General features: G+C 40.0%; 1 protein-coding gene across 2 annotated transcripts in view; it reads right to left on the reverse strand.

Moving 5' to 3' along the window:
* Positions 1 to 10868, reverse strand: part of rsrc1 (arginine/serine-rich coiled-coil 1) — a 132685-nt gene extending 121817 nt beyond the window's left edge. Inside the window, exons 1-3 of one of the 2 annotated variants that reach the window (XM_089013252.1) lie at positions 10731 to 10868; positions 10159 to 10347; positions 6209 to 6325 (exon numbers count right to left, since the gene is read on the reverse strand). In XM_089013252.1, the coding sequence (XP_088869378.1) occupies positions 6209 to 6325; positions 10159 to 10328 (287 nt within the window). In that variant the 5' untranslated portion in view covers positions 10329 to 10347; positions 10731 to 10868. Of the gene's footprint in view, positions 1 to 6208; positions 6326 to 10158; positions 10348 to 10622; positions 10679 to 10730 lie in introns of those variants that run through there. The other variant, XM_089013251.1, reaches the window with a different exon arrangement.
* Positions 10869 to 11357: the final 489 nt, after the last annotated feature.

Consider the following 11357-nt stretch of genomic DNA (forward strand, 5'->3'; position numbering starts at 1 on the left):
AGAAAAGGAGAGTGGAGCAGCGCCGCATCCGAAAGTGCGGTCAGATCTCACAACGGTGAGCATGTTGAAGTTGGTGCGGTAAACCAGGTCATCTTTCAGCTTGAATCAACACCTTGCTTATCCGCTAATAGGAGGAGAAGGAAGAAAAAGTCAACCTGTAAGTGAAGACTATAGAAACCGAACATCACTTAATCAGGGAAATGATTCTGAGATCACTTGGGTTGAATAAATATCATATTTTCTGGTGTATAAGGCGCTCCTAAAAGCCTTGATTTTCTTCAAAACATGACGCTGCGCCTTATACACCGCTGGGCCTTAAATGTGAATTAATATGAGCCACAACAGGTCTGGACAACTACTGTCAACAGCCATCGACTCCATTTCTCTCTGTGGAAGAAGTAGTGCATAACCCCAACTACTACTCTACTCTAGCGCCTTTTAATGTGGTATGCCTTATATTTGGAAGAAAATATATATTAATATATTATATTTGGCTTTTTTTTTCATTCATTAAAGGTGTTCCTTATAGTCCGGTGCATCGTATATATAGAAAGTTTGAAAATACACAATTCATTGGGGTTGCGCCTTATACACAGGAAAATACGGTACTATGCAAAGTGGATTTTGTTTTCGCGATTTCACCATAGTTTTCCGTCTTTGGCACAATGATTAGAAATGTTTTTATGTAGTTATTTTTTGTATTTAGTGTCTCAACATTTGTTTCTTACAAAAAAAATTAAGGTCAAAATATACCATGAAAACCTTGAAGCAACATAAATATTTTAAAGAAGGAAAATTAGTAATCTTTGAAAATTATAGTCATGTATTTTATTGTGAGAAACTGATAAAAGCCTGGAATATTTTGAGCTCATAAAATTTTTGAAAATGCCACACATTATACTCCTATGCAATTTCAGTTTTTGTGTATGACATTTAAAAAGGAAAATGATGGCATAATGTGACTTTTTGTTGACATTCCCATCTACTGTAGCCTTATAATGTGGTGTGCGTTATATATGGAAACATTTTTGAATCATGTCATTCATTGAAGGTGCGCCTTATGTATGGAAAAAGTTTGAAAATATACGATTCATTGGGGGTGCGCCTTATAGTCTGGTGCACCTTATACACTGGAAAATACTGTAATTTTAAAAATAAAAGGCTGTTTTAAAATGTTTTGTTTTAATCCCAATTCTTAAAATATGATTCCCATTTCAAGCATCATTTTCACTTGTCATGTCCTCAAACATACTCACTCGAGTTTCCCTTATTAAAAAAAAAGGGAAATGACACCCAAAACCACCTGCTACATCACCTCCACATGCACGCATGCACAGTCCAGTGTGCATTTAGATGTGACACTTGGGGGAATTACTGATCCAAGTGGTCTGCTTAAAGATTTTGCCCAGTTCACCTCTTGTCTTCAACCCTCCTTTGGCTTGACCTTGCACACTTAGTGTCAGAGCAAGACGGGAAAACCTATCGAGCAGATGTACGACACTTCATCTCGTACGGAGGAGGGAAATTGCTGAGTGCAATACATACCAGGCCACCATTCAACTTTACACACACGCACACGCTTACACAAGTGGTTCTGTGCTCGGCCGGTAGAAAATAGTGGACATGTTATACTGTAGAACTAAGCCACTGAGATTCTCAAACGATTAACTCATTCACTGCCAAAAATGTGTTCACTCCCGTGCCAGGGTTTTTGTCATTGTCACTTTAATTCCAGGACCCACAGAAGATTGAGTTTTCGGACTACATAAACATTCAATGCAGCGTAAGAAACTTTCATCAGATGGAAGCAGTTAATTCCTAAATTACACGGGTCTGGAGTTATATGAGCTTGAAATGAGAAGTGGCTGTCCGAAATACAATGCAATTCATACATATTGGTTTATATAGCGCTTTAACAACAGCTGAAGCTGGAACAAAGCGCTAACATGGAAAAAAGGGAAATGCTGCTCCCTTGTGGATTGGGAAAAAAAACATTGCCAGAGGCCATGGCCAGTGCTTTATCGGCACCCCAAAAATACATAAAAACTAAAACCTGAGCAAATTTAGGAATGGCGCCCTTCATCATATTTTTAATTCCCGAATAAATTCCTGAATGGCAGTGAATGAGTTACAGAGCTCTTCTTAGCTTGTTTGTGAAGCTGGATTAGAATAGCTCAGATAATGTCAACACAGCCACGCACACACAAAAATTCTGTTCCACTACACAATTAAAATCTAAAAACAAGACACAAAATGGAAGAGGACAAACGAGAGGTCAAAATGGTTGGGGATTTACGAATAATCTTTGAGGAATCCCAAATGTAGGGGGAAAAAAGTTTGGAAAATTTATGAAGACTGTGTGAATTAGATTTGTTTTTAACCGTCTCTCATCACAACAGACCATTATCATCTTCAGAAAGGCAACATTTTTACATGAGCTTGACGCCTGTGTACGCACCATCACGTCTGACGTCAACCACTGCGAGACTAATAAAGGCAAATCCAATCCAATCCAATCCAAACCTGACTGAATGAGCCATAGGTTAGGTGGCAGTCAAACGTGACAGCAAAAGTCGGGCCTGTGATTCGACTACAATAAGAAGCTACGTCACTGTCGTCGAAACCGAGCTGTACGCACACAATGTCATTACCACGCCGTGCAATGGTGCACACACAGTGTCTGCATGTGCATGCTCTGCGCTGCTACAGCGTTTGCTGGCAGGACCCATTATTGCACACGCAAACACACACACACACACACACACACACACACACACACACACACACACACACACACACACACACACACACACACACACACACACACACACACACACACACACACACACACACACACACACACACACACACACACACACACACACACACACACACACACAGAGTCACAGAGAGAGGCCCGGTATGCCTGTTCAGATCAAAGAGAATAAACATTAATGGCAAATAGGTAATCTGCTCCTCTTGTCTGTTTTACATTTCAGGGCAAGATTGACTGCCTCTGGGGGACCAGGCACTCCTGATTGAGGGCAGGTTGAAAAAAAATGGAAAGGGAAGAGAGAGGGGAGGGAGCCACGATTGATGGTAAGCAAATGATCGAGTATTATTCTTATTTCATGTATTTTTTTGTATTCTTATTCATGGTGGAGCCATTGGAAAGAAGGTAATCGCGTTCTCCACTTTAGACCGGCTCGCGATCGTCTAATCTTGCCTTCCATTGCGCCCATTATTCCCAATTCTTCGCTCGATCTGTTCTCGATTTTGCCTTTCCTCTTAATTTTCCGCCCACTCTCTCGTATTCAACTCATGTATTCAACTTTTCTCACTCCTTTCAAACTTCCCGTCCCCTGATTCTGCCGCCTCTCTTGGGTCGACGCGCACCCAATCCCCGTTCATATTCCGCTAGGGATGTCATGGTGACGTTGCTGGGGTTGGGGCGTGTTACACGCGGCGGTTTATATCCTATCTGCGTATCCATCATGCGGTCCTGTCCACTCAATCCTGAACTGATCCATCAGGCAGCCATCTTGAGATACACACGCCATATGACTGATTAATGGCACTGGAAGCACCTGTATGGTGTGAGTCAGCCTTGCTGTCAGCCCACTGTGGTGATACAACACTTCATGTACTGTAACATTGACAGTAGTTTTCAAATAAATAATTAGGTCGACACATTCTTGGTCAAATGCTTGGTTTTTCATCATAAAAATATGAAAGCTCAAACACCTGTAAACAATATTCTGCTGACCTTGACGAGTCAATAATAAACTCTTGAACGGCATACTAAAATGGCATATTACTTTTAGAGCTAGGCTGAAATGGGGAAATTCACCTAGTGACAAATGACTAAGCAAACGCATTTCTTGCTTCTGTGTAGATAAAATGGCAATTGGAAAGAAAATGGATGCATGGCTTGAGGAGCTGAGAAGAAAGGATGCGCATGTGGAACTGTCGCGGCTTGGAATTGAAGCGGATTTACGTAGGGCAGGCGACGTGAGACAACCTTTGTGTTTGCTTTCAATACTTAGCTTGTAGCAGACGTGCACAGTCAAACATGACGTCCCTAATCTACAAGTGAAAAGAAGGCTTTGATCTTCTCTTTCATCTAGAACTGCTTCATGCAACAAATAGGGTGCAGAAAGTGTGAAAGATATAAGACTCTCTGTGTGTTTTGTGTTGCGTCACATTATTTGTAATTTTGTTTTTTGTTTTTTTACTTCAAGACGGCGCCGCGAGAGTGTACACGTTTACAGCAGCTCCTTTATTTTGTTTTTGCTGCTGTGGAATGTAATTTTCTCCACTGTGAGACAAATAGAGGATCATCTAATCTAAAATAAAAAAACATGCAACACAGACAGAAAAAGTGACTCATTATCATTAACTATTATTTGGTACAACTGCCACAATACCACTGCTGATCATTGATACGATTGGTGAATTTTATTCTGAAATGCTTATATATAAACAATGAATGTACAGTAATTCAAATGTTTTTTGCAACATCCAAAGCTACAGCTTCACATACACCTTCAAGTCTTTATGAATAACATAAGTGACTCATACACCACTGCTCCAGAAAATGTTAATACAGCTAAATTGACACATTTGATATTTCATTTTTCTCAGGTACTGCTATTGACGTAAAACCTTAGCCATAACAAACATGTAATTCAAACCTCTGAAGATGGAGGACACTGATTCGCTGTGGCAACCCCTGAAGGGAAAAGCCGAAAGGAAAAGAAGACTGCTATTGACCACTTAGCTGCTATACATGTATGTTTTGCCTACTGGGGTTTCTGGCGAAATTGCCACAGCGCTATCAATCACTGCAGCACCCCCGGCGACCCATCCCACCTGCTCCTCACTAAGAAGATTACACAACTCTGCTAATCATCGCGGTGCGTTTGTATGCGCTAATGTCATCGACTGTAGTTCGAAAATCTCCCAAATCCCCCGCACCTTTCATGTCACGCCACTCCGCTGACTCCGTTTTCAGACAGATGTTCTCATTGCCAGCGTGGTTGTGATTGACTGTCTACTCAAGGTTGAAACAATTCTGAAAAGCATGGCGGCTTCTATTGCCCCACAAAAAAAGTGATGCAACATGATCCAACATGTCAAAGGTCTCATGCCGACACTGGGATATTAAAACACATTTTCCCGCCTATTTGTTATTAAGATGATCTCTGTTTACCATTCTGCCATATTCAAATTAACAAAGTGCCCAAATTGGTGCATTTTTTTCGTCGCGAGTTCATCGTTGTACGTCTGTGTGTATATGTGTGAGGGATTTTAAGAAACGGGGTGGGGGCATAAGGGGGTTAGCACAGTTTACTGGCTCATTAGCAACAGATTAGCTAGGCTAATGACATGGAGCACCACGCAGGGGTTTTTGCCTTTATATGTTCTTTAAAATACTGTGTGTGCGTGCGTGCGTGCGTGCGTGTGTGTGTGTGTGTGTGTGTGTGTGTGTGTGTGTGTGTGTGTGTGTGTGTGTGTGTGTGTGTGTGTGTGTGTGTGTGTGTGTGTGTGTGTGTGTGTGTGTGTGTGCGTGCGTGCGTGCGTGCGTGTGTGTCGGTGTGTAAACGAATAAATGACTCCTTTGACACATAATAGCAAAGTAGCGCAATTGGACAGCACGGTAATCGTCATAATTCAGCAAATCAACATATGGATGATGTTTTAATTCATTCTCTGCCATTCCTGAATTTATTCAACAATTAAAAATGACGTTGAGCGCCATTCCCGAATTTGTTCTGTTTTTTTAAGGGTTGTGTCTTGAAAGCAGCTCCTGTATTTTGTTTTTCTACTTCTTCTTTTCCTTCCCTCTTCCTTTTATCACTTTGTTGCAGTTAAATGTAAATGTATCTATGGGACGAATAAAGGCTAATCTAATCTAATCTAATCTCATAATGCAAGAGGATTGAATTTCACATGATGTTCCCAGCTCATTTTGTACTTGACGTAAAAGAATACAGCAGGTCAAGAATTAAGCCCTCGAAGTGCAAGGATAAAAAAGGCCATGATGATAATTTTGAGAAGTTGAGTTTTAGTGGTTGAATAAAAACCATTTTCGAAATCAGTGATAAATTTCCTTCATCATTTCAATCTCAATCAAACTAACCAGGATTATTAGTTCCTCTATTACCATCAAGCTTTCGCAGTGGCCACCACAGCTATTGATTTTTACCTTCTGTCCCGGCTCCGCGTCCTGCGTGAGCGGTGGCTCCTTCCCCGGTCACCGCTACGACTTCTTCTTTTGCGAGATGAACTTTGGGACGAGCTGCTGCTTGAACGCTTCTTTCGTCTAAAAATAAGAAGCAAACAGAACCTTAAGACATGTAAAACAGCATTGACCTCAAGGACTTTAAAGTCTTTTGGTGTAAAAGCTCTCGATTGGATGTTCTCTCAGCGATTTTGCATCAGCGTACATAGCCACAGGGCAGTACGGGGTAGCCCTACGGTTCCTCCACAGGGGCGTTTTGGCGCGCTGCTGCTCTTTAAAGCAAGGGTGTTGCATCCAGTTTGCCAACAGAACGTAACAAACACACTGTGATTGATATTGTCTACCTTTTATCTTCATTTACGGAGCTGGATGAAGAGTGCTAACCAATTGCGCAACATACTTTTTTTTCCTCCCCTTTTTTTGGTTAACCAAAGCCCCAAAATACACATACCAGTACAGTGAGACCTCGGTTTACGAACCCCTTGGCTTACGAACTTTTCGGTTTACGAACATTACATTTCTGAAAATTTTACATTGGCATACGAACTATTTTTCAGGATACACACGGAGCTGCCACAATGAGTGATGTGTGGTTCGCAAACGAGCCCGTTCTCCTAACAAGAAAATGGTGACCACTGTTTTTGTGGTCACCTGCTCTCTGCCTCCATTTCAACTGGCAGACATGATCAGTAGAGGGAAGTAAGAAAGTACAAATGTGTTGATACAGTTTCCGTTAAATTGAATTCTGAAGTGTGTGAGCTTTACTTGTGGATTTATCTACACTAGTTTACATCATTAAAAAGTTGAATCAGAATTTGAACATGCACCAGAGTATCGTATTTTCTGGTATCAGTATCAGAATCATCTTTATTGCCAAGTATGTAGAACACACAAGGAATTTGTTTCCGGTAGATAAGGTGCACCAGAGTAAAAGGTGCAGCCCCAATGAATGGTGTATACTGAAACATTTTTACATATGTACCATAAGGTGTACCATACTATAAGGCACACCTTCAATGAATGAAAAAGGTTTTCCAAATATAATAAATAAATATATAAAAATGTTTTCCAATTATAAGGCACGCCACATTATAAGCGCTACAGTAGAAGCCGGGGTTACGCAATACAGTGAGACCTCAACTTACAAACACCTCAACTTACAAACGTTTTGTCTTACAAACGTCAAATTTATGAAAATTAAACCTTATAATAAACACTATTTTTATAATACACACCCACCACGGCTGGCGGAGTGATCTTCGGCGGAAGCACACGACCGAACAGCACCAGAGGTTAAGTTCCCAACAGTCCTGATGGAAGGTGACTCTCCTTCCATAAGCCATCAACGACCATCAAAAAGGTAAACAAAACTTTATTTTACAGCACAGTTTATTTCTTTAATTACAGTCATCATGTAATGCGCCTCTCTTTCCAAACAGCAGTTGCCTTTGACCTTCGACCTCCAACGCCATTCCATCAAGCCATAAATGACCATCACAAATGTAAATAAAGTGACTTTATGATACAATGCAGTGTATTTATTTCATTACAATACTATAGCACATTTATTATACATAGAATAAGGTATGTTGTGTGTAGTTTTAAGGCTTATTTAGTTGAAAAGTATATTTTATGGTAACCCGGGAATGGATTGTTCCCATTTTAAAGGTTTCCTATGGGAATTTTTTTGGGGAGATACACACTTTTCGCCTTACACACTCTGTCTGGGAACCAATTAGTTTTGGCGGGGGGGGGGGGGGGGTCTGAGAAAAGAGAAGACAAAAATAACATAATTTCAAAATTATTGTCACCATTAATATGACACTTGATTTGCTTTGAAATAAAATGATGTGGCAAGCCAGATTTGGCCCCGACACTTGACTTTGACAACTATGATCTATAGTTTGGACTGGTTCAGCAAAAATGAACAACTTTTTTTATAATTGGAGATGTGGATGCTTACAATTAAAATGATCACAATAAAAAAACTTGGTTTGTCATTTATAAAGTAAACGCTATCTGGCTATCTAGCCAGCTATTTGCTATCTAGCTATCTAGCTAACAGGCTTTCTATCTATGAGTTATTTTGAGTTGAGTGAACGCTGGTGTGTGTGGCTCCCGCTGCCCACCCACAGAAAAACTTATCCTGTGACTGAAAAGTGACCTTGAGAGTTTTGAAAGGCGCTTATAAATGAAATGTATTATTATTATCATAATACACCTTATTGGTAAAGGAGAGCCAGCAGAGGTCAGTGATAAAAAATGTCTTAATATAAAGATGGTTTGTAGGTGTATATTCCTTAGACTTTGGCAGGTAGTGTGGGTTCAGTTCAAACTCAATTGGGGTTATGTTTCTCATGCTCGTGCAGGACTGCAATAACCTTGTCGCGAAAACTAAATAAACCATTTTTTAATTAGAGTGGTAATGTTTTCTAAGACAACCAGGAACAAATAGTTGCGATCAATTCAATTCCAGAACTTCCACTGTATTATTTAATTATGTTATCACTCTTTCAAGAGCCAAAAGCTTGTTTTATTCTTGTGGGTGTTCACTCCGTGTGCTGCCACTTATGTATCTTACTAGATCAAAATGTATTGGTGAGCAGAAGAGGGACGAAGGATCCCAGGGTTTTATTACCCCGCCCTGTGCAGGGAGGCAATGTCTTCCCATCAGCAGTAATGGACCTTGAGCAGTCCTCATAAATAATTAACATCAATCCGCCTTGTCTGAGCAACCTCGACATAGCCAAGTGGAAGCTGTGGATGGATTGAGGCTTGACAGAGGGACCCGTCAAGGATATGCAATTATGGCAAAACCCTGCCTCCATCCACTATTAATTAACAGCTGATAAAAGTAAGTAAGTAAGTAATAATAATAATAATAATAATAATAATAATAATAATAATAATAATAATAATAAATACATACATTTTATTAACAAGCGCCTTTCAAAGCACCCAAGGACTCTTGACAATCAAAAAGAACAATAGTAGATATGTATATACATGTATCATGTTTATCATTGAATTGTTCCAATTCTTAATGTTGTTAGTGGGATGAATTTTCTCCAAGTGGTCCTAAATACCACAGTCACGCAGGTGGACAGTGAATCATTAATATATTTAAACTAACTGACCTTGCATATTTATGATATAAAGCGAATTTTACATAAGAATATTTGTTGGTACTTAGCTAGTATTAATTTTGTTGAGATAAAGTAAGGAAAAGTGAAACCAGCTGCAGATGATTGATCTCCAATGAATGACATGTAATGTACACATTAGGTAGTAAGGCAAAAGAAGGGTGCACAAAAAAAGTGGGATCGGACAGATCAACGATTTTGAAAATATTTGATATTTGTTGTGTCACATTATTTGTTATTTTGTTGTTTTTTTTTTTACTTCAAGAGGGCGCTGTGTGAGTGGCTGCCTTTACAGCAGCTCCTATTTCTTTTTGCTGCTTGCTCCATTGTGAGACAAATAAACTCTCATCTAATCACATCGAATGTAATCTAAAACCTTGCTTTGTCCCTGTTTTGATTTAGGAGTGACTGTCCGCTCTAGATTTTTACAGTATGGACTATAAGCCAAAATGCTGTGAAGCAACATCCCTCATCAGTAGGTGCACACCTGAACATACAATACACATACTTAGTAAACACAATATGTGATTGCTATCACCTACATGACGCAATTCTGCTTCTGTTCACAACTGATGAGAATATGCTTTGATGAGAATGTTTTGGGACAAGCGTTTTTCTAGCCAATCAAAAATTCTGAAAGGGTATTGGCTTATATTTAAACACCAGTGTCTTGTTTAAAAATAAGGATTCACACCAATCGCGTAGGATATAAGGTCAATGGTTTCTTTCACGTTATTGTACATTGAATATTGTTCCACTGAGCAGTTTCACCTCCTGTCCCGTGAACGTGAGCGGCTCCGTCGGCTTGATCTGTGGCTCCGACTGCTTGTCACCCTGCTCCCGGAGGATGAGGAGGAAGAAGACGAAGACGAGCGACGTCGCTGTTTCTTCTTCTTTCTGCTCCGGCTTTCACCTTCACTGCTGGATGAACGTCGACCCATAACTGGTTGACTATTGTCACTGTCATAAAGCAAACACATGGTTGCCCAGGGGGTAATGTTTACTTGTGACATTTTAGCAACGACGAACGATCGATCACTTTAGTCAACAAATCATGTTCAACATCAAGTCATACGCACACCGTGTAGACAGCTCATACATCTTAAATAAGGACTTGAGCTGAAAACGTGTTGTTTATCACGCGAATGGTCGGCATAGTAGCAGTTTGGAGTAGCTAGCCGGCTAATCAGGCTAACGCTATAACGTTATATTCAAAAAATTAACTCCATTGGTACCCGATTGGCTGCACGAATGTCTTAGATGACGTATAAGTCATGCGAAATCTAAAATCGAGAGAAGCGAAGTCGAATTGACATATTTTTGTCACGCATCCTGCATCTCACCGTTGCAAAGCTCCAAAACACACATGCGAGGCAGTGTCAGACCAAACAAGTCAAAGTAGAGCGTGTCGATCGATCCCAGAAAGGCTCAAGAAGGCAATCATTCATTCATTCTCTGAACCGCTTGATCCTCGCTTGGTTCCGGGGGTGTGTTGGAGCCGATTCCCAGCTGTCTTCGGCCAGTCAGCGGGGGACACCCTGAACTGCTTGCCAGCCAATCACAGGTCACACAGAAACGAACAACCATTCACAGTCACACTCACTTCGAGGGACAATTTTGAGTATTCAATCAGACTGCCAAGGGATTTGCACTGTTAATTGTTTTCTCATTATTGTTTCCATGAATAAATAAATAAATAAATAAATAAATAACACTGGGAAATGGATGGAACGATGGATGCAATAATTAAATGAATAAATAAATATATACATTATCAAATCTTTGTCTTTTATATAAACATTGAAATAAATGATTCAAAATAAAATGTCTTTTGTTTTTTTGGAACAATACTTCTTAAAGACAGTGTGTTGGAAATGTTTTCCTCGTTAATTACATTAAGAATGACCTTTGGAATGAAGCCGATATTTCCTGCTTAAAAATATGAAACAGTGCCGCCCTTCTTATGATTC

This window comes from Hippocampus bargibanti, linkage group LG14 (assembly GCF_051943395.1).
Source record: "Hippocampus bargibanti isolate YZ-2025 linkage group LG14, ASM5194339v1, whole genome shotgun sequence".
Taxonomy (NCBI): domain Eukaryota; kingdom Metazoa; phylum Chordata; class Actinopteri; order Syngnathiformes; family Syngnathidae; genus Hippocampus; species Hippocampus bargibanti.